Source organism: Betta splendens, chromosome 12 (assembly GCF_900634795.4).
Source record: "Betta splendens chromosome 12, fBetSpl5.4, whole genome shotgun sequence".
NCBI classification, from domain to species: Eukaryota; Metazoa; Chordata; class Actinopteri; order Anabantiformes; family Osphronemidae; genus Betta; species Betta splendens.
In genome coordinates, this window is record NC_040892.2 from 2,769,813 (window position 1) to 2,792,500 (window position 22,688).

At 49.9% G+C, this 22,688-nt stretch overlaps 3 protein-coding genes across 13 annotated transcripts in view; 1 reads left to right on the plus strand and 2 right to left on the minus strand.

Moving 5' to 3' along the window:
• The first annotated feature begins 262 nt into the window (after positions 1 to 262).
• LOC114867394 (nodal homolog 2-A-like) lies at positions 263 to 2,435 on the plus strand. The gene is made up of 3 exons (XM_029170027.3): positions 263 to 915; positions 1,054 to 1,778; positions 1,875 to 2,435. Exons 1-3 carry the CDS (start codon positions 609 to 611, stop codon positions 2,025 to 2,027), a joined length of 1,185 nt encoding a protein of 394 aa, XP_029025860.1. The 5' UTR covers positions 263 to 608; the 3' UTR covers positions 2,028 to 2,435.
• A 22-nt stretch (positions 2,436 to 2,457) lies between these two features.
• Positions 2,458 to 4,753, minus strand: LOC114866513 (eukaryotic translation initiation factor 4E-binding protein 1-like). The gene is made up of 3 exons (XM_029168360.3): positions 4,454 to 4,753; positions 3,521 to 3,715; positions 2,458 to 3,077 (listed from the first exon to the last, which is right to left on the minus strand). The coding sequence occupies exons 1-3, from the start codon at positions 4,587 to 4,589 to the stop codon at positions 3,046 to 3,048; spliced, it is 363 nt and encodes a 120-aa protein (XP_029024193.1). The 5' UTR covers positions 4,590 to 4,753; the 3' UTR covers positions 2,458 to 3,045.
• A 214-nt stretch (positions 4,754 to 4,967) lies between these two features.
• Positions 4,968 to 22,688, minus strand: part of ank1b (ankyrin 1, erythrocytic b) — a 34,851-nt gene continuing 17,130 nt past the window's right edge. For 3 of the 11 annotated variants that reach the window (XR_008696260.1, XR_008696253.1, XR_008696257.1), the window contains 27 exons: positions 22,666 to 22,688; positions 22,362 to 22,460; positions 21,974 to 22,171; positions 21,786 to 21,884; positions 21,597 to 21,695; positions 21,413 to 21,511; positions 21,145 to 21,237; positions 20,993 to 21,065; positions 20,818 to 20,838; positions 19,406 to 19,529; positions 19,217 to 19,280; positions 18,925 to 19,037; positions 18,559 to 18,783; positions 18,274 to 18,428; positions 17,973 to 18,184; positions 17,269 to 17,473; positions 17,084 to 17,180; positions 16,771 to 16,999; positions 16,564 to 16,692; positions 15,494 to 15,613; positions 15,326 to 15,410; positions 14,289 to 14,363; positions 13,990 to 14,121; positions 13,617 to 13,775; positions 8,927 to 9,578; positions 8,347 to 8,856; positions 4,968 to 7,837 (listed from right to left, as the gene is read on the minus strand). The exon at positions 22,666 to 22,688 is cut by the window's right edge and continues 76 nt beyond it. Coding sequence is in view for 3 of the 11 variants with exons in the window: in XM_029168359.3 (XP_029024192.1) it covers positions 7,775 to 7,837; positions 8,347 to 8,418; positions 8,721 to 8,856; positions 8,927 to 9,578; positions 13,283 to 13,354; positions 13,617 to 13,775; positions 13,990 to 14,121; positions 14,289 to 14,363; positions 15,326 to 15,410; positions 15,494 to 15,613; positions 16,564 to 16,692; positions 16,771 to 16,999; positions 17,084 to 17,180; positions 17,269 to 17,473; positions 17,973 to 18,184; positions 18,274 to 18,428; positions 18,559 to 18,783; positions 18,925 to 19,037; positions 19,217 to 19,280; positions 19,406 to 19,529; positions 20,818 to 20,838; positions 20,993 to 21,065; positions 21,145 to 21,237; positions 21,413 to 21,511; positions 21,597 to 21,695; positions 21,786 to 21,884; positions 21,974 to 22,171; positions 22,362 to 22,460; positions 22,666 to 22,688 (3,923 nt within the window). In the remaining 8 variants the exon portion in view is untranslated. Of the gene's footprint in view, positions 7,838 to 8,002; positions 8,098 to 8,346; positions 8,857 to 8,926; positions 9,579 to 13,282; positions 13,355 to 13,616; positions 13,776 to 13,989; positions 14,122 to 14,288; positions 14,364 to 15,325; positions 15,411 to 15,493; positions 15,614 to 16,563; positions 16,693 to 16,770; positions 17,000 to 17,083; positions 17,181 to 17,268; positions 17,474 to 17,972; positions 18,185 to 18,273; positions 18,429 to 18,558; positions 18,784 to 18,924; positions 19,038 to 19,216; positions 19,281 to 19,405; positions 19,530 to 20,817; positions 20,839 to 20,992; positions 21,066 to 21,144; positions 21,238 to 21,412; positions 21,512 to 21,596; positions 21,696 to 21,785; positions 21,885 to 21,973; positions 22,172 to 22,361; positions 22,461 to 22,665 lie in introns of those variants that run through there. The other 8 variants (XM_029168351.3, XM_029168359.3, XR_008696258.1 and 5 more) reach the window with 8 other exon arrangements.

Consider the following 22,688-nt stretch of genomic DNA (forward strand, 5'->3'; position numbering starts at 1 on the left):
ATACTGAAGACAAACACACAGGACAATCATAATTTTTATTCGAGTAAACAATTTTCTTGTTTATCTATCATAATTTAAAATATAGAGCTTTTGCGCTTGACACAGTGGTTTATATATTTTACAGATTAAAGTAACCTACCATTTACCTTTATTATTTTCCTTATAAACACTGCGTCGAACTCTGATCTCAACTTTCCTCCCTTCATTTATTTCCTCGCTCTCGAAGCCTGAGAAAGTTCCTCCTGATTAATTCCCCCAGTTGCGTCCTCATTAATCAAAGCGCCGTTGAGCAGAGCATAATCTGCTTAACTAATATTATTGGCACAAAAGGATCTGAAATGTACAAAATAGCGATAATCAGCGGGCTTTTGCTGTTTTCACACCTCTGTTACTACAAAGACTAATTGGTTTCGGTGCATCGCGATCTCGTCACATTAAAGTCTTTGCGCGCCCCCGTGGATCACACACGCCCTTCATCCCTCTGGTTTGACACATGTCTTCAAAGGACGTCGGCGGAGGGGCGTGTGGGTATAAAACCTCATCCTCGACCGTCCACCTGGACCATCTGGGTTCTAACCGTGGAAAGCACAACATCACGCTCGGGAATCATGACGGGACTCAGGAGGAACTGGTCTTTCTCGCTCCTGCTTCTGGTGGACTTGGTCGCGGGTCTCTCCAGACACCCGGTCCACAGGATCCACGCTGACGCACTGCGCCGCAGGACGACTGGCGGCTCCGCACCCGTCGAGCAGCGGCGGGAGGCCGGCCGGCTGCCGCTCTACATGATGCAGCTCTACAGGACCACGCTGAGCGAGGAGCGGCCCAGGAGTCCGGACGCGGGGCAGAGTCGGAGCAGAGCGGGGGACAACGCGGGTCTGCAGGACTCCGACTTTGTGACGAGCGTCGTTGCTAAAAGTGAGTTGAAATATCAAAGTTTTCCATTTGGTAATTAAATTCACAACTGATTGGTTTCACTCAGCTTAATGTAATCATTACCCCTGAGCGCTCCTCTGTTGAATACTAAGCGTTTACCTTCGCTGTGGTTCCTTCCAGGCTGCCAGCAGGTCGGCACCAGGTGGTCCATCACCTTCGACGCATCCTCCGTCTCTGCACGTGACAACATCCAGCTGGCCGAACTTCGCATCCGGCTGCCGGCCTTCACGGGGGCCTCTCGGGCCTCGGTGGACGTGTACCACTCCCAGCGGGTGCCGTGCCCGCGGCTGCCGTGCCCAGAGAGGAGGCTGCTGCTGGGCCGCCTCCGCGCTCGGCCCGCTCTCGTGGCCTCGCCGTCCTCCTGGAAGGTGTTCAACCTGACGGAGATGCTGGTGCGCTGGCTGCAGCGGGAGCCCTCCGCGCAGGGGGCGGGGGCGGGGGCGGGGGAGGAGGAGGAGGCCGCCGGGGCCGTCCATCACCCCACGGCCAACCAGGTCATGATGGTGGTCTTCTCCAAGCAGGACCCGCACGGCCGGCCCACGCCCACGCTCATCCACACGGCGGAGAGCTCCAAGTACGTGAGCCTGGACAAGGAGCGCGCGGCGCCGGGCCCGGGGCCCGCGGCGAGGAGCCACCGGGTCAAGAGGCACCACCAGGCCAAGAAGCCCGCGGAGGCGGCGCGGAGGCCTCTCTGCAGGAGGGTGGACATGTGGGTGGACTTTGAGAAGCTTGGCTGGAGCGAGTGGATCGTCTACCCCAAGCGCTACAATGCCTACCGCTGCGAGGGAACCTGCTCTACGCCCGTCCACGACTCGTTCATCTCCACCAACCACGCGTACATGCAGGTAAGACTGACCTCGCCTTTGCACCAAACCCGTTTCACGTGAGACACTCGAACAGATTTGTCCTGATCGGTGCTTTCCTTCCTGCTCTTTCCCCAGAGTCTCCTGAAGCTGCACCATCCGGACAAGGTGCCGTGCGTGTCCTGCGTGCCCACGCGCCTCGCTCCTCTCTCCATGCTGTACTACGAGGACGGGAAGATGGTCATGAGGCACCACGAGGACATGGTGGTGGAGGAGTGCGGCTGCAACTGACAAGGGAGCGCTCCACAAGCTGTTTGAGGCTCCGGCAGACGGGCGAAAGGGCTCCGCAGCCACACATCTGAGCAAATAAGTGGACGGACGTCCACAAGCACTTCAGCGAGAACTCCAGTGACATGGACACGGCTCGCGGATGCAGGAACCGAGCTTTCTAAAAGGGTCTGACCCAACTCCTGCCTTGGATTCCATGTGATCAACTGTAATTTAGAATTATAGCGACGGACAAAAGCACGACACGTTCACAGACTGAAGCACTATGAGAAGACTACAAGCTGATTTTTAGTTTTAACCAGACTGCAGTTGTAGAAACGCAAACATCATAACGGGGCGAGCGCTTGATTGTTCTTAAAATGTCTGGGTCACATTGACCCATTTAAATGTTTGCCACGAGCAGTTATTCAATAAATATTTCCTACCATGAACAAAGTGTGTCATGCTTTTTATTACAGTGTTCAAACAATAGTAGAGTTAGCACTTATTCAGGCAGTAACAACTGTAATAAATGAACTTGGACATCTGGGCAAAAATACAGCAAAACAGTGGGAACAGACAAGTGTTTTTAACCAACATTTTGGTGTAATGCAAAAATACAAGTTGAAGAAAAACAACAGATTTAGGTTCATCAATTATGTCTGAGCGACACAGTATCAAGAATCATTAATATTGCAATACTTACAATACGTATCAATATGTTCTTATTCACTGACAAAAGTATATGCATTTAAAATTTGCTATTAATATGCAAATAAGCTTAATTCAATTTTCTATACCCTAAAAATGTTAAATTATTTAAAAACCAACAAGAGTAAAATATTAATGCTTTACCAAAACTTCGACTTAGTCGTCAAATGCGTCGCAGGTGATAAAAAGTCAAGTAACAGCGAAGCGTTAAAATAGTTTAAGCATGAGTTACTGTTGTCTTTAAGAAAACAACAACACGCTCACACGTTTCATCTGAGTAGAGTAAAACAGTCATTACAGGAATCATGGTCGTCCGTGGAGCCGACTCTCCTCAGATGTCCATTTCGAACTGGGCATCTTCTCCTGGAAGACAAAAACGCGGTGGGAATTTCAGGGGTGACGCCTCTGTGTCCTCGCGGCCCAAACCCGCTCCTACCTGTGCTCCACCGACCCATACCTGTGCTCCGCCGACCCAAACCTGTGCTCCGCCGACCCAAACCCGCTCCTACCTGTGCTCCGCGGTCAAAACCGCTCCTACCTGTGCTCCACCGACCCAAACCCGCTCCTACCTGTGCTCCACCGACCCATACCTGTGCTCCGCCGACCCAAACCTGTGCTCCGCCGACCCAAACCCGCTCCTGCCTGTGCTCCACCGACCCAAACCCGCTCCTACCTGTGCTCCGCGGTCAAAACCGCTCCTACCTGTGCTCCACCGACCCAAACCCGCTCCTACCTGTGCTCCACCGACCCATACCTGTGCTCCACCGACCCATACCTGTGCTCCACCGACCCAAACCCGCTCCTACCTGTGTTCTGCTCCCTCTGTGGGACCCGCTCGCCGTCCTCGCTGGGCGTCTGCTCAGAACCCTTGGCCTCAGCGCCGTTGCCGGGCTCCAGCGGCCTCGTGACCCCCGGGATGTCGGGCAGCTTGGGGGGCGTCCGGGTGAGAGGGGACGTCCGGCACTGCATCAGGAACTTCCTGTCGTAGATGATTCTGGTGCCTGCGGACGACAAAGGGCCCGATAAGTGACAGCAGCTGTGTTCAGGGTGCTCATTTGTGCCAAAAATAAAACATAACGAAAGTATAAATCAGACAAAATAACATCCAGCTGCAGAGGTCACAACACATCAGCTCTGAGGGACATGTGCTCTCATGCCTCACTGTTCCCACAGTCGCTTTATCAGTTTGCTGGAGATTTCCCAAGGTCTCGGGTAAAATGTTGAACAACTGGGTTAAAGAGGACGAGGCCTCTCTGCGCGCACGTGGCGGAGCCAGTACCGCTCCCACGTCGACGGAACGGGGAGAACGCAGCTCCGCCGCCACACCGGGTAAACACGTCGCTGCTCGCTGCGATAACGCGGCTATCAACAGGGCCGCGGTCCGCCGCGCGACCGCGCCGCGGAGCGCAGCGTTCACCGGTCACTCCTGACAACTTTGCGCCGCACGCAGCGCAGTCACGGGCCGATTGCGCAACCGGCAAAGTCAACGGGGGCACGCGTTCATGCGACGACGACCCACGTCGCGCTCGTCCGCACACAAACGGACGCAACGGGTCCACGTGAAGCAGGTACAGATGCGGGCATTTAAATACTGTGAGCATAAATAAAAGGACGCAGCCACAGGCGTAAAACAGCTCATACGTGTTCGCTCCTGCTTTTCTTTTCACCGTCCCTTTACCTCCTGACAACACTCGACTTATTCGGACCTAATGTCTGCGCACGTGTGTTGACGCGGTTACCTCCCGGCGTGGTGCTGAACAGGGTCCCCCCGGGGGTCGTGGAGTAGTCCTGGGGCATGTGAGCAGCATCGTGGATGGCGACCCGTCTAATAGCAGGGATTTCCCGGCTACGGCTGCTCTGACTTCCCGCTGACATCTCGCTCACTGGAAACGTCAAAGCAAAACAAAACAAAAAGCAAAAGGCAGGTTGTTGTGTGGCGCCCAGTGAAAACAATGCCGCAGCCAAAACCGCAGAAGAGTCGCCCAGTGTCGCCACGTGGTCCGCGCGACTCCCAAACAAGCCAGTAACTTCCTCCAAAACAACACGTGGAGCGGAGCGCTGTGATTGGCTGGACGCGTGGGGCGTCACAGCACGTCAAATTGTAGTTCATTGCAGGAATGCGCCTCTGGGAATAAACCTAAACAATTACACAAGTCGTTCCAGACATTAACCCACTAGAAGATTGGAAAAATAACAAAATATTTATCACTGTAAACTGTACAATATCAAAAATACCAAACAACAACAACAACATTTATGTCACATCTTTGTTTATTAATCCTTGTAAATGGTTTGAGCTGGTGTACAGGGTAAGATGATCTATACATATCTTGAGTCTGATTGAAAAGCTTGTTTACATATTCACGTGTGTTTCTCCTCTCTCAAGGACGATACAAAAGAAAAGAAAACAAGTGATCATAGCTACGAAGCCTCTACATTACCCATGATGTGGGCGTCGGCCTAGTCTAGATAATGCTTAAAGAACATCCATAACAACTCTATGAGGGTGCATAGCATTCTAATTAAATAGATTTTGTCATATATTTATACATATATTTTCATAAAAACATCTTTTTTGTGCATGTGCGCAGTTGCATTCCTTAGGATAGAGTATTACGATATTGCGTTTACAATGTCATGTATCCATTCTAAAGGAGTATAGGTGATCTCTAGGTCTTTGCAACGGTTAGAATTGTACAATACTCTTTTAAAATACATTGTTGTAGGTTACACGTCCTCCCAAGTCACATTCTTCCCCCTGATCCGACCGGATTCGCAACCGAGCATCGTAAACGCACGCACGCACGCACTTGCACGCGGTCCATTCAACACAAACACGGTGGAGCTGCATTCATCAGAACGTCCACGTACGTGTCACGTGTGCACACGACCTCTGAAACAATAATATCCAGCAAAAATAAAACAGTGTTGTGTCACAACCTCCTGTATCTGTGTGTAAAATGGGTCTTTAATAATGGCTGCTGCTGATTTTGGTCACGCGTGTCACGTATGAGGCCAATGTCAAAGCCCACGCACGCCGTGGACGCATTCACGCAACACGCACGCTCGCACGCCGTCCTGCTCCGTGCACTCACCCACGCGCCCCCGCGACCTCTTTGCGCCGCGTTCGTCTCGGGGAGAAGGACGCGGAACTTGAAAACAACTGGATCCTGACGGTGCAGAACGGAAAAAACCTGAGTGGAGAACAGGTGACATGTGGTGAACGTGTGCTCTGTGGGACGAGGCGGAGAACAGACGCGCTGGTTCATTCATTCAGGCTACGGTAGCATTTACAGTACTTGGGATGGGATGGTTGTGGCTCCGGGGAATGTGTGCTACTATGACATGACCCCCCTCAGAGAGAAGCCGTCAGGTTTCTGCATAAAGAGAACACCGGGCGTCTACAGTGACAACAAATACGACTTATTACTCGGAAGAAAAGAGATCGGAGTTCGGTGGGTTCCACCTTCCAGCAGCAGCAGACTCCTTAGTACAGTAGGTATCTGTGTTTGAACATAACCTGGTTTGTTTGCTACGGTGAGTGCTGAAAAGCAAAGGATCCCCTCAGGCCTCCTGCATCAGCGCGTCAGTCCGCTCTGACTCATTCAGTCACATCACAGCCGCCCAGAGTCGCACACGGACGCGCACGCGCTCTCGTCCTCGTCCAGATGGAGTTTCTGTGTTCACTGAGGAGCTGAGTCATTCGACCTTCCTCTTGTTTGTTATTATTGCTGCGGTAAACGTCCCATGCTACTTCACATACTGACCAGACGATGGTTGTTTGATTATGCGACGGAATCCTTAACGTGTGTGTGCTTCTGTTTGTGTGTCTTCACAGTTCACGAGTGTGGGGTCCGTGTTTGTCAGACAATCACAGTGCTACCTGTCTGTCCCCACTGCACCATAACACTGCTGTGAATCCTCCAGCCGCTCAGGAACCAGATCCTCCTTCAAACGAACGAGCCAAACCCGGACAGTGAGGAGCTACAGCTGCTGCAAACGGACACGAGAGCGAGCAGATACAGAGTCAAGCGCATGCTCATGGAGAGGCCTGTGAGTTCACTGCATATGGGCCCAGGTGATGGAGACTGTGGATGGAGATGACGTGTGCTACTGGGGGAAACGAAGGTCAAAAAGGTCACGATGGAGGAGAACGACGATCTCTGTGCACCTGCAGCGCGATGCTATCAAGCCCCCCCCCCATAAAACATTCCTGATGTCTGGAAAACAAATTTCTCCTGAAAACACAAGGCATCAAAGAGGTTCACCCCCCCCCCCCCTCTTCGTGCCAAAGTTAAACAGGACTGAAAACGGAGGCGGACACGTTCCGGAGAAACAGCAAACAGGTAAAAGACGCAGACAAGCAGCACAGCGGCGTTCTCATTCCAGCGCTGAGCGCGCTGTGACATCACAGGGGCACGAAGCCGATCATGGGCCAGGGCTCAGCACCGAGCCAGAAGCCAGAAACACATGCGGTACAGAATACCCCCCCCACACACACACACACACACATACCCACAGCAACACATGTCCACATAGCAGAGAGTGCATATATCACATTGCGAATAACAGGGGAGCGCGTCCGGTGAAGCGTGGGCCCAGTCGTCCGTCCTGGGACTCTTTTTGGCTGTAGTGTTATTGGACTCCACTCGCTGACACTAACTACTCCAGTTTTGGGGGGGAGAGGTCCTTAAAGCGGCCTGCAGGCCACAGGCGGGCCGGGCCAGCCCCGCACCTTGTACCCCTTCAGTTTGTAGATAAAGACAGTTCAAAAGGTCAAAGGGCATGCACCAGCAGTCATCATGCGATTACAGTTCACAGGAAGCACTTTTTGTTGCGTATTTTTTCTTGGTTCATTTACCGACATTTATGTTTTTTGTTTCTTTTGTATAAAAAAGAGAATCGTCATGCTTTTAGTCTGGCTGATATTTTTCTTTACAAATGTTATAAAACTACAGATTGGACTCCTCCTCTTCTTTTTCTTTTGTGGTGCTCCATGGTCACAGGTAGAGGATGGTTCTGCGTTTGTCATCTTGTAGTCGTCTCCGCGCTCCCTTGGTTCATTTTCCTTTGCGTCCTGGTTGTGTTTTGGTGGAGGAGGGTTTGGCAGTGGCTTTCCGTTCCTGGAAAACACAGAGCGATGACATTTATCCACCAATCATGCCATCGCAGTGCAGTTCTGGCCAAATGCAGGGCTTTAGTTTTAGTAACTACGACAGAACAGCAGAGTCCAGAATCAGACATTGTTTCAAGCACTGGGATGCACAAGTGCTTGTGTTGTCCGGTACCTGCAGGACTGGGCAGTATGTGTATTTCAGTGTTTAACTCTCCGCAGACTGGTGCGCTGCACTGACTGACCAGCCCTTCTCACATCCACCCCCACCTGGAGCAAGGATGGGGGGAGGAGGAAAGGAAACAACAGTTGAACCAGTTAACTGCTAAAACCCTCTCCGTCTGTGCCTCCGTGAGCTGCAGCTCCACGATTCACAGGCTGTTACTCAGTTAATCAGCAGAAGCTCTGGGGGAAGTTATCGCTTAGATTCTTTACAAACTCACTTCAACTTTACAGAGCAGTACATAAGACTTACTGAAATTTATATCAACATCTGTCTGTTTGCACTTGAACGCTCACCTTTCTAGAAAGAACGTTTCCACGTTCTTCAACGAACTGCGCTGCGGCAGCACAGTCACCTTTCTCCTCCCTCTGTAACACAAGAATATGTACACACATGAATTGAAATTCTCTGTTTGTGAAATTAGAAATGCAAAACCATGTCATTTTGAACATGTTGCACCACACAACACATTCATTCAGACTCTAATTGCATCAAAGTGGTTCATTTTGATGTTCCCCCTCCAGGCGCAGGAAGCGGCAGGTGGTCGCCATGGTAACCAGACCTGGACCCGCCTCTGCTCCTGCCCCCAACAATGCTGGCTGGCCTCCCGATGGGAGAGGCCCAGCAGGGGGCGCCCACGCAGCCCATGAGTCCCACCCGTGTCACACACCGGCGCCAGCAGGGCCTCCTGGGCCGCGCGCAGGCCCGGCACGCTGCCGTCGCGGCCCGGCGTCACCGAGCCCACCCAGCTCTGCACCGAGTCCTTGTCCGACAGGTACGGCTGAAAGGCGCCGCCTCCCACCACCCTGGGGAGCAGAAACACGCTGGTGAGAGACGTTCGGTGGGAGGAAGGCGGCGCGGGGGGAGCGAACCTACCGGTTGTCTCCGTTGTGCTCCGCGGCCCGGTTCACCCCCGACGCCTCACGCCGCTGGCCGTACACCTGCTGGCCTGCAACAACAGAAATCCCTTCCACTGAACCCAGCCCTACACCTCCTCCTTTTGCTCCTCCTCCTGCCGCGAGGGCCTCCCCTCTCCTGCCGTCTGACCTCTGACCTCCCAGCTGGCCGTTCAGGTTGACCTTGGGAACGGCGCCACTGGCCCTCACCCTGTCCCGTTCTGCCAGTGCACTCGCCGGCTCCTGTGGGGCCTCCTCCTCCTCCACCTCCCCCTCCTCATCCTCATCCTCCTCCTCCTCCTCCAGCTCCATGATGGAGCCGCTGGCCCCGCTGGCGCCGCTGCTCGGGCGACCCAGGCTGCAGGGAAGCGAGAGCGTGGCGCCCTCCGAGTCGTCGGCGCGACTGCTGCCCTCCAGTGACGAGTCCTCCACCGTCACCAGCGACGGGCTGACTCCCGCCGGCCACACCTGAACGTCCGACATCTCCAGCAACGTGTCTTCCTCTGTCATTGCAATGGGGGCGCACTCAAGACTGGAGACCTCCTGCCAGTAAGGCTCCACGCCCAGTGGAGACGGTAAGCTGTACTGCATGGAGGCGGGGGACAGCAGCTCGTCCTGCACCAGCCCATAACCTGGAGGGAAGACAGGGGTGACACAAGAGAAAGACTAACACCAGGGAGGGGACGGGGAGGTGGCGCGCTGACTGTTTCTCCAACCTGGGAGAGAAACAGTGGTGGCTCAGCCCTGTCCCAATGTGTCAGGATAACTGTTAGAACTAACTAACTATAGAATTAACATGGATTTCACTCAGCGTGGGAAGAAAGACACACTTTTTGTGAACCAATCTGCGAATCCCAGCCAATAAACCAGAGGCTTAATTAAAGTACGTTAGGTTCTTGGTAATTGGGACACAGCAGTGTGGGCACGGTGAGGCAGTAAGGTTTGGTGCGTCATCCACTGACGGTGAGGCGAGTGGTGCAGGGCTGCAAAAATGTGAATCTGCAGAGCATTCACTGTGTTCCTTGATAAGAGGAAAGAAGGTGAGCGTACAGGTAATAATACATTAGAGGTGGGGTTGGCACGATATGACTTTAAAAAACGTCTGCTGTTGGATTTACACACGCTTGTTTTGTTTGACCAGGCGAGGTGATGGTCAGACACTGAAACTCTCAGAAACTCAGATGACTGGATCCATGTCAAACCTGCCATTATCGTTCCAACCCTGGATGGGAGACAACAGCAACTTGCAGATTCTGCAGGGAAAATGCAAGTCACTGTTGTTTGAGCATTTTCCTTTAGTTGCATCATGCATGTTTCATTTCTGCAGCGCAGGCATCCAAAATACGGACACTGTGCATCCACGCTCACTCACTCACTCACTCACTTACTCACATACATGTAGATATACATAAACACACGTCTGCTTGCACATCAGACAAAACTATGATTTTTTTGCATCAATAATATGTATTTGTATCAATCATAACACATATTTAAATTTAGTTTGTGTTTTAAGGAGCAGATTTATGTTGATGAATGAACATGGAAGATTAAACAGCATACAACTGAATCAACTATAAAAAAATAATTTTATTTAAACTCCTAAAAATCTAATGTAGTTGAATACATTTATTTATAAACCACACAGGGCTGTTATTTTAGACCCAACTTCTATTCTCTCTCTCTCTTTCTCTCTCTCTCTCTCTCTCTCTCTCTGTATATATATATATATATATATATATATATATATATATATATATATATATATATATATATATATTTGCTTTTCTCTATTCTGTGAAAAAATGTTATGGTGCTATACATGTTAGTAAAAGGATGTTTGAGAAATATTTCTGACAATAAGTAAAACTGAAGAGTAAAGGTGTGTTTCACCCAAAGCAAATCTGTGTCATCATCTGTGTTTGCACAAAGTAAATGCTTTATCGTTACCATTTTAGATGTGTTTAGTTTCTTTTAATTTGCTCTTACTAATTGATCTGCTCAGAGTTTTGATTATACTGCAGATCTGTATTTTCAATACAAAAGGAAAAAAAGTTCCTTTACTTACAAAAGTTATAAAATAATTTATTGGGCAGTGACAGTTCTATAAAATGTATAAGTTTAAATAACTTTCATAACTATAAATTTGTTTTAAATTAGTTTTTTATCTGTGATTCTCTTACAATTAAATTTAAACTTAATTTAAATTTAAATTTAAATATGCCATTTGTTGAGTGAAAACAAAATCAAGTATAGTTGCCACGATACTGAGACACACAGAGACGTTGACCAAGCAAACTTTTCTAAAACCACACAGAGTCCTGGATGTGTGTGGAAAGTCATTATTATCTCAGTTGCATATATTTTATGAGCACATTGTTTCACCAAACACAAAATCCTACAAATAACTTTATTGCACTAAACTTTATTAAAATGTCTCAAATAAAGTAATGGGTGAGGTACCTCTTTATTTTGTGTGTCAGCGGCTGTAGCGGCTAAGTGTGTATGTTCAGTATGTGTGTGTCTGGGATGGTACAGGGCCAGAATGATGACAGGTGGAGAATGAGGTGAACGGGGAAGAATGAGTCGGGATCAGAACAGTTAGAGGGAGTCGGGTGAACGTGGGTCGGCCTTTCCCTTCACTCCTACTTCAACACAGACACAGGATGTAGTGAAGCAAACACGATTCTAGACTCTTCACCACAGTACGTGAACACACACACACCAACACACACATATATACACGCTAAGACAAAACACTGCACTCATATTAAAATACAGATGAAGATACACATTTTCGACTTGTACAGAAATAACCACACCACCGAACACATACACAAACACACCACACAGCAATTTGACCGCTGGCAGATAATGTTCATACAGTGTTAAGCGAGAATCAGGTATGGGCAAACGTATGCTAATTATTAACCCTGAGTGAATATGGATTCTAATGTAAGTAACATAAATATGATAAATAATATAAGACATGCCCAGAGGACCTTTATTTACAGTTACTGCTGCTATTTTGCCCATGAATGAAAGACACGCTGCAACAGTGACGTTTGAACATTATGTGCTGCGCAGCAGGTCACGTGGTACAAAGTTGTATTAGAAACACCCTTGATTTGACAAGAAAACGCTGCGTGTTAACAGAATATTTGAAACAGAGAAAACATTTTACACAGTGAAGAATACGTCATACACTGAAAGCATGCCATGCATATAGAGATTCAAAAACAGCAAACGGCCCACTCTGGCAAAACCCGTCCGGCATACACCTGTTTGTATTGGAAGATCATTTGAAGCCCTGGTACGTTGATTGCAAGGTATTTCACACGTCTTGTGTAAAAACAAGACAAAATATTCACACACAAAGAAATTCCTTGCAAGTGATTTCCTTTGAATTTAGCTGCATTTATTGAAGCCGTGGTCTGCGGCTCACTCACATACACGCACACAGACAGTGTCACAGCGAAGCATGCACCGTGCACATGCACAAGTTGTAGTACACACACAGAGCTGGACTCAGAGAGGAGGAGAGGGACCCCCCCCGCTCGACCAGACGAGGGAGGAGCGCGGGAAAATAAGATGACAAGAGAAGAGGAGGCCCAGAGGTCAGCATGAGGTCATATGAGGTCAGAGGTCGGACAGGAAGAGCTGTGAGGAAGAAGAGCAGGAGAGGAGGGGGGAGGAGGAGCGGGGCGGCTGGGCAGCAGGTATGACATGTCGGAGGTTCAGAGAAAGAGAGTGGGACAGAGGGGAGCCCCGAGCTAAAGACAAAATTTCAAGACTGCCACAACATTGCAGCTACGGAGCAATGTGTGCTGTCTGTCGGGCGCCGAGACACAGGTAAAATTCTGTCTTATTCTCAGGGAGAGAGAGGGAGAGAAGACAGACAAAGTGACAGAGGGAGGAACAGAAACAAGGTATGAAGGCCCAGATCGCCTGTCGTCGCCTAGCGTAGCCATCCCAGACCCACCCACGCACGCATACATGCATGTGGCGTCTCAACACACATGCATGTATGCGTGCAGCCACAACGTCGCCTACATGTAACCTCCCAAAACAGTCGCAGGAGCCGCCCGCGATCAGAGCCGCCATGTTTAGGGCTCAAATATGAGGCGTGAAAAGCTGTAACTGAAAAGCTAAATGAATAAATAATGACTTGTGCCCCAGTGAGGAATGCACAGAGGCGGTGTTAGTGCATGCTGCAGGAAGGCTGTGCTCACGGTGGGAGAGCGACACCAACGCTCAGGTTGTCAAAACATCAGCTTCATCGCCATCATCATCATCCTCATCAAACCACCATGCAGCCCGAGTTCACTCCACTTACCCCTTCTGAAAAACGGGGGTCTAATAACGCGGGGCTTGTGCACTAGGCGCGACGGCCTTGTGTCCGTGATCTCTTGTGGAGCAACAGAGACAAGGTAAAATGGCTGTTACCGCGCTCAGAGGAGACGGGAGCAGCTCACCGTCTCCTGCTGGAGGATTTGATAGTGCTGACTATGCGCTAGCTACAGTCATCAGACATGTGCTTCACATATATTTATACATTTGAATACAGGATATTCTCACTTTGTTCCATGTGAATGACAATTTCACTTCTACTAAATGCACTGTCACTTGTTTAATTGAATTCTCACATGATGTGTGTTCCTGTGTCTTACCGTTGATGGCACCGGGGGACAGGAGGGCGGAGTCGCGGTCGCTGAGCCGACAGGCCCCCTCCTCCAAGGAGCCGGGCGCAGGCTGTGGAGCCTGGCCCTCCAGGAAGGTCACCACGTCTGCACGGTCGATGTTCCTCAGAGCAGTGTACAGGTTCTCCACTGGGAGAGGGCACATCAAGGGCGGGTGGGGAGACAGGGAAACAGGAAGACGGAGGTTTAGGAGTGAAAACAGAGCAGGAGAAGCTGGTGAAGATGAAAAACAACAAATACAGTGCAGAGTAGAGATTCTGACAGCTTGTTTCATGCCTGTATTAAACCAGCACAGAATCTGGGCCAAAAAACCAGCGTTGCAACAGGGGGGTGTGGGACCTACTCTTGGCCCGCTTGCCCTCTCGGCTGGCCCACAGGTTGAGCAGCGCTGAGCTCTGGTCTAGCAGAGAGTTTGGATTTTCCACGCGGACCCTGTTGATATCATCCACTCCAAACTGAAGCTCTCTCGCCAACTCTAACGAAAACGGACGAAAACACAGCTCAGCTCTTTGAGGGAACTAATACGTCACACTTTGCATCTGGTTGAAAATATTATTCAGGTTAAAAATGTTTCCACACTGAAAATCAAGACACATCCTAGAATTTGAACTGACACAAAAACAGACCGACACTAGGACTAACCTGCCCAGCTCAACCCCAGCTGCTCAGCTATGATATTGATTTTGATCTCAGTCCTCTCCATGGCATTGACGGTGACTATAACAAAAACAAACAGACACTTTAAACAGCAAAACAAAACACACCAAACAGCACAAAAAGCCTCGATTGTTGATAACTTCAAACTTGAGGTACGTTTTTTGGAAGCTGTGCTAATACAGACAGCTGCTTTTGATCTCTTTGTTTCCCGCTTGCTTTCACTGCAAAGTTATTCTCTAAAACTTACTATTAAGATTGGTATAGACACACCTACCTTGACATACAGGAGCAATGCTCTGTTGAAGGAAATAGGCAGTGCCTACAACACTGTTTGAGTCCATTAAATACACTATATGAACAGGGGAGGCTAAAATTTGGGGTTCATTCAATATTTGTCCCCATCAAAGGAACATTCAACCAATACAGAGGGACTGAGGTGCCATATAGCAGCGCTGGCTCCTTGATAGACAGAAAAGGCCTTTTTCCTCCACCCACCATCAGCAACATTTACTGTAAAACCACCCGTGGCCACGCCACGTATAAGGGCTCCTCTGTCTAACTCCACTGCGAGATCCTGCCCATTCCCGGTGCTAAGCTACAGTGCTAACGTTAACCTGCTGCCATGCCGTTGGAAGTCGCAGTGGAGACACCAGCGCCATGCAAAACCTATAGGAGTCGTCATTCATTGGTTGTCATAGCTACCAGGACACTGAGGAAATACGCGGCTGTGTTGCCACGTGCCATGGAGCCCTTTTGGGTCATTTCCGGGTCTGCTGCTCGTGTTTTGGTTTCACATTCAATAGGGTTTGCTCTAAGTTCACTGCAGAGACCTCAGGGTCAAACTGTAGTAGTAGTAGTAGTGCATTGCATCCAAGGCTCGGTCTTTGTGCCATGCGTGCACCGGAGGGAGCGGAGTGGGAAGCAGAGGGGGTTCTGGGTAAAGGGGTCAGTGCAACATTCAGCGCCGTCTCCGCCGTGTTTGTATCAGGAGAGGGCCGAGCGTCGGGCATCAGGGCACTCACCCACACTCGGCTCGTTCAGCGCGCTGTAGCGTTCTCTCAGGGCGAGCGGGGTTAAAGTTCTCCGGCGCTCCTCACTCCCAACAACCTGAAGACAGGCAAGAAGCTAAAATACGCGACAAATGCATTGTTGTTTCACAGGCTGAGGCTGCTACTTGTTTATGTGCTCACCTTGACACACGGTGGCATGGTTATGTTGAGATTACACAGTACATGCTGTGCGTCCTCGTACTTGGTGCATTTACGCAGAAAGGATAAAAACCCTGCAGCATCCTTGTTACTATCTCTGACCTAACACAGCAAAGAGGGGAAAGAGGACAGAGAGGGAAGAATATGGAGAGAGGATAGAGAAAGAAGAATCCACATGGGAGGAAAGGAATGCAAAAGAGGAAGACAGTTAGAAGAGGATGAGACAGAGCAAAAGAAGGAGGAGGAGGAAGAAACAGACCAACACAGGTATTAGAGGCGATCGTAATGCACAGAGCATGTGGCGCAGTAACATGGGACGAGAAGCAGGGGGAACAGGGATGGAAGCAGTCCACAGGCAGGCAAGAGGGAGAGATTTACCTGCACATTTTACCTGGACATCTGTCAGACCAGACAGTTACACAGTGACCGTGAGAGAGAGAAAGAGAGACAGTGAGACAGACACATACAGACAGGCAAGGCCGCAAAGATAGGAAGGCAGGCAAAGAAAGTGTGGGAAGTCACAGGACATGCACACAGTTACCCGACAGAGCTGATGGGCACATAGGAAGGGTGGCTAATCGAACTATTATAGAGTTTGAATAGGTGTCTGTGTCACACTGATAGACACGCATGGGGAGAACGATATCGACACTGAAAAAAGATGGAATACCAAAAATAATTACAGGAAAATCATTACGGAGCAGACGTGAGAAACAGATGCACAGTATGAAAACATTCACATTACAGCATCTGTATTAAGATACGGGATGATTCACACTCAGGTCATAAATAAAATAAATGAATAAAATAACATACTGTAGGAGATGATTGACTATGCTATGACTAGAGCTGCAATAACCTGACGGCCAATCATTCTGTCTTACCTTTGGACAAGGTGATTAAACCTTTTTACCTGCACTATTCACTGATATTTTACATGCTAATAGGACAAAACAGGCGCCACAGAGAGCTGAAGAGCTGAACAATCACAGTACTATGAAGTTGTAATGAGCGCTAGAACAGCAGCTCCGTACGATCATTTAGAGACAGACCTTGACAGAGACCGGTAACCGGTTGTCCCGGAACGCTTGGAAGCTGAAGCTCCGAGGCTGCTGCGTGGCCTTCCGGACGGGCACCAGGTTCCCGGAGCACTCCAGGTGCAGCGGCATGCCCTCCATCAGCTGTGAGCAAAGGCAATGAGGTCAAACTGATGGACACCAACTTCCATGTGAAGCATTTATACATATTCATACACCGACCTCAATGTCTCGACTGCGAGCCACTTCGGTGAAGTTTTCGTGCAGCTCCAGCGTTTTGTCCGTCTTGTCGTCGGTCATGCAGTAACAACGCAAGCGTCCCTCACGAGCTTCGTTCATCTTGGCGAAGATGACGAAGCGGGCCATGTACGGAACGGCCATCAGCTCCCGGTACAGCAGGTTGGCAAAGGTCACGGCCTCCGCGGTGCGGGGACAGTCGGCGAGCCAGAATCTGGACGAGGGGACAAACGTTGGAGTGACGCGCGGGAAAGGAGAGGAAATCTGAGTGGTGACGAAGCAGAGCGGCCGCGCTCACCTCGCAGAAACGTTGGTGGTGAAGTTGGCACAGTTATGGGCGTACATCAGCTTGGTGGTTCCGGTGATGTCCTCCCACTGAGCTGGCGCTGTTCCACCTGAGACACAGCAACCACACACACACATGCGATGATACACACCTCTATACCCAGTCGTAGGTTCCGGGAGCTTCACCGTGGACCCTACCGATGACGCTACACAGGAGGCGCAGGCTGGTGGTGTCGCCCTCCCCGGCGTCGCGAGGGCTCTCCCTCCAGGACGGAGGCAATGGGATGCGCAAGCCGATTGGACGGTGGAATTTGCGTCTGCGCGGTTCAATGGTGACCACCGGGCTGAAGGTCGCCTGGTTACCGAGCTGCCGAGTCAGCAGTTCGTCAGGAATGGGCTGCGCCTAAGAGGGACAGGAAGAAGGAAATTGGAAAGGACAATGACGATGACAAGGCGGGGATGTACCGCAAACTTAAAATAGTGTGATAGACATAAGTATAGGTGGTTCAAATGCATAATAAATAGGTAGAAATGAAAACAGAACTAAACAGAAAACAGTCCAGCACACAGCCATACTCACACATGCAACCAATTCATTTTCATTTCACACCTGACCCAACTCAGACCAGTGCATCAGCTCAGTCAGTGTGGCTCACAACTTAAATCAGGGAACTGAAGGGTGATGAATGGCTGAACTGAAGGAAAACATAAACAGAGCAGCATAAGGCAAAGCAAAACTCGGATTTGTGTTTCGACAAACAATATTAGTAATGTACAGTGAAGTGACCAAAGCAATACTGTAATCCACAAAATTGTTCAATCATGGAAAACAAAAGCAGTGATAAAGTGAGCAGGAAGCAGCCGTGTGATGAAGCAGCTCCTCCTTCAGCTGCACTTCGTACCTGCAGGCCCAGCCTCACTCTCTTGGTCACGGCTGTCTCAGGGAAGATGGCCTCCACCTGGGGCACTAGCTTACTGCTCAGCCGGCCGCCCTCGGGGCCGATCAGGTCGCTCTCCTGCTGGATGCGCGACACCACGGCGAAGTAGAGGGGGAAGTCGGTGGAGATGATCCGGCGGATCCTCTTCTTCTCCAGCTCCTCCTGACTCTCCAGGTCTGGTAACGGTGAGATGTCATTACTAGTCCCATCTTCATACAAAGCACCTTTCAGATGTTGATAGTCATTGCTGCACTGACGCACTGACCTTCATCCATTCCGTTTAGAATAGTTTCAAGCACTTCGTCCCCGTAGCGGTTGCGGTGTTCCTTCCAGACGGAGCCATTTTCACTGCGGAGGATCACCAGCTCTCTGTCGCCTCGGCCCAGAGAGGCAAAGTGAGGGATTTCCACGATCACCGGCCTGTCCGGAAACAACAGGCGATGTTTGGAACTTATTAAACACACATCACTAAACCAAACCAAAGTTACTGCAAAACTTTTAGCATGTTAGCAATTAGTGTGTTGAACATGTGGCACATTCCCGGACGCACCCAAGGAACTGCATGCTGGACGGCCCCAAGGAGATGATACGGCTGGCGAGGCCCTCGCCCTCCACCAGGGGAGGGGGGGTGGTGAGCTTCTGAGGTTTGACGAGGCGGCAGGTGATGCGCGTCGGCGCGGCGCAGGTCCGAGGAGGAATGATCACCCGCAGGCCGTGGTGTCTGCTGCCGCGCATGGAGCCCCCTCGAGCGTCCACCATGAAGCTCACCAGGAAGCTGAGAGTCATGCAGGGACGTGAGCGAGAGGGTAAACAACATAATCTGTGTGTGAACAGAATGTTTACAATGCTACCGACTCTGCTGAATCACATGGATGAACATAATAATGGAAGTGAGGCGCTAGCGCTGTTAGCTGACCCCGTGTGAATAGGGCTGGCCACGGGGCTGACGTTGTCTGACGTCTCTGTAGCCGGGCTGCTGGGGATGAGAGAGTCCTCATCGTACTCCTTTGGCAGCGGGACAGGGGTGTGCTGAGGTCGGAGAGTGAAGGATTAAGAGGTCGTTAAATAGCCATTAATTAACAGAAAAGTAGGAACAGAGTAAATATGAAAAGGGAGACAATGCTAAAATCACTGTCAGAATATTAGAGATATTGAGCTTTACCAAACTGACAGTTACAATCAATACAAACACACAATGTTAATTGTACCTGATCCAGCATAACTGTCTCTGGGGACACGCAAGGGATTCTGGGAATAGCAGGAGAGTACGGCCTGCGAGAGGAATGAAAGAGCTTCATATGAATCATGTATGTACCTAAACTGAATCGTTATTCTATAGCATTTACAGTATTATGCAGGCAGTGGAAATCATTCACAAGTCATATGCAGTGACTTACGTGGTTCCCATCCCACCCTCAAAGTCTCTAAGAGTTTTCTTAGGAGACAGGAAGTCATCGTCTTGGTCCTTGAAGTCGTCAAGCTTCAAGTATCGCGCGCCATCCATCCCCAGCAACTCGTCTCCTAGAAGAGGCAAAGAAGAGGTCAGAAAATGGGCAGAGGAGCAAAGGAGAACGAAAGAACAATGACTTTCAGGATGTACGTTACAAACTGAGAAAGTAGAGGACAAGACCAGGGGAATACAGGGCGAAATGATGTCCATGCTAATCAATGTAAGTTTATTAAAGTTGATAATTAAAGTTTCTTCAATACACTTTGACACATTTTAACATTTTTAAATGTCAAAGTCTGTGGAACTTTGGCCGGATTTCGCCACTTGAATCTTATGTGACTACATTCTCCTTGGGAGGAAGCAATAGCCTTCACACCATCTGCCGTCCCATCCTCTCACCTTCATGACATCACAGAAAAAATGGCCACAAAGCAGTTTCAAATATATTTAGTCCAAGCAATGGAGTCAAACCAGCAACAACCAGAGCCAATGGAAACCAAAACAACAAAAGAAGAAGATTGGTAAGACAGTGAGTATTAGGACAATCTAGGACACTGTATGGACGGCAAACTGCAAGGCACCTGGTGACAGCTTTTATAGTGAGCATGCCCATTAAAGATGAAATCACATGTGGTGATGGTTGTTTCTGTGTAGGAGAAAACACCTCGATTATTAAAGAGGAATGATATTAAAATGAATCCAATATTGAGCTATCGGTCACTTCACAATAAAACAGCTGTTTGCAGACAGTTAAACACCATCAGTACAAGCTGCACAGGTAAACAGAAAATGGTAGAAAGGAGAACAGCAACACACTCAAACAAGTACAGGAAGAACCCATTTAGAAAGGAAACTTGGATGAAGAATTGCTTTTAAATTGTGTTTTTTTTAATGACACTGATTAGATTTTCTCTTAAGAGCACAAAGATGCATAAAGAGCAGCTGAGTGTGCTGTTGGCAGGTTATGGTCACAGCTGGGGAGCAGCATGTGTGTAATCAGCTTATTGATCAATCAGGCTGTAAAAGGCAGAAGTAACAGCAACATTCAGCTGGAAGGGAAGCGCTTGTCTTCTAAATGCAAACATTCTGGACTTCTGTAAATGACGAGCTCATGAGGAGATGTGCGTTAAACGTCCGAGGAAAATGTTGTGACCACATGCTGATGAGAAACACACAGTTTTTAAATAAAGCTCTAAGCAGGAGGGAGAATAAAAATAGAGACGGTAAAGATAGAGAAAACACAAACGGGGCTGGACTTGAGCAGACTCAGAAGAAACGGATCAGGAAGACAATTAGTGAGGCACAAAGTGTAATTGCAATGAAGGCTTATGTTGATCAGAGATACAGACACACTCCTACCTAACGTTAGCTGGGCAACCCCTACGAAACAAATGGAGAAGGCCGTTATCGACAGTCGTACAGGGACATAATGGACAACATGGTGCTACTTTGACCTCAGTGTACTTCACATTCAACCTTCAACCTGAAAATGAACCAGCAAAGCTGCACAGCGGGTGGAAATCAGATAGCCTACCCTCATCCTCCGAAACGTCCAGGATCTCGTCCACGGTCTCAGGGAAACTCATGCGGTGCTTCTCTGTCGTGATCTGCGCATAGGAAAGATGTTGAGGGGCTTCGTAAACCACGTGGAGAAGGCTCCATTATAACCACGTGAACCGCGCTCACCGCAGAGACCGACTCCTCCGTGACCACCTTCAGCACATCAATGACAGAGATGTAGCCCAGCCGCTTGGCGATGCCCAGAGGAGACGTCCCGTTCTGTACAAAGGAAACGTCACAACGCAATAACAGCACTTAGATGAGCTATTTGTACAGGTGCTGGGCCCTGGCGTTCATTTGATATTCTAACTCTTTGCCATATGTTGCAAAGTTCAAAAGCAAATATGTGTAGGTCAGAGAGGATCGGTATTGGATATTCTTAAGCGTGTCTCACTGATGTGATCTCGTTGGGCTGAGCTCCGTGTTTTAACAGCAGTGTGACAATGTCAGTGTGGCCTTGCTGAGCCGCCTGGTGCAGAGGGGTGTAGCCCATCTATAAAAATAAGAGGGAGGGTCATTAGGTCCATATGCAAAGCGGAGGGTGCGGTGGGTGCACACATGCAGCATGTGTTGCTTACCCTCGTCTTGCTGTTCACGTGCGCCTGCTGCTGCAGGAGGAACTTCACCATCTTGATGTTGCCGTAGTGACAGGCCACGTGCAGCGGCGTGTAGCCCATCTGAGACGATGAGAGGCAGGTTAATGCTGGGACCGGTCCAACCGCACAGTGTTCGTGGCGTCGTGCTGACGACCCGTGGAGGCGTCTCACCCGTGAAGCGGCGTAAACCGACGCTCCCTGTTTGACCAGCGTGTCGGCGATGCCCACGTGTCCCTCCTGGGCCACGAGGTGCAGCGGCGTCAGTCCATTCTGAAACACGTGCAGCCCGCGTTTAAAAAGACTCGTCACAGCCGTCCAGCATGCCCGTCGGTCCACTCCAACCCCACACAGAACAGTACCTTGTTCCCCAGGTTGACGTTGGCCTGCTTGGAGATGAGCAGCGCCACCATGTCGGGCCGACCCTCCTGCGAGGCCAGGTGCAGGGACGTGATGCCCTGGAGCGACTCGGCGTTGGGCGACGCCCCATTCTGCAGCAGACAACTGGCCACCTCCATCTGGTTCTGCTTGGCCGCTATGTGCAGGGGGGTGTAGCCGTTCTGGAGGGAGGAACGAGTCAAACGGAGCCTTAGCGTTGCCCCCGTTGCTGAAACGAACTTCAGTTAAAGCCCAAATGCTGCATCGAGAGCGTTCTCCACGCTCTCCTTAGTGTTTGAGTGGCGCCTGCTTGTACGACCTGGGCTCGGCCTGCTGTGTGAGTCTGCGCGCACACGCATGTGAGCGTCTTACTCGGGCAGTGCTGTGTGCAGATCCTCCCTTGCTGACCAGGAGTTTAACAACATCCAGGTTGTTGTGATGGACGGCCACATGAAGCGGCGCCAGACCGTTCTGTTAAGCACACGAACATAGACGCGCACACGTATATGAACCCACACGAACACACAACACGCAGAACATGTATATATGAAACACAAACCGTGATTTTCTATCAACCCAAAACAAAAAAAGTTCCCAGATCCAACTGCTATTTAGAGCCCTTTTTGTCCCACCGTCCTTCAGGGACCTGAATTACTGGGAGCGCAGATTGTCTCACCTTCCCAGCTGCGTTGGGATTGG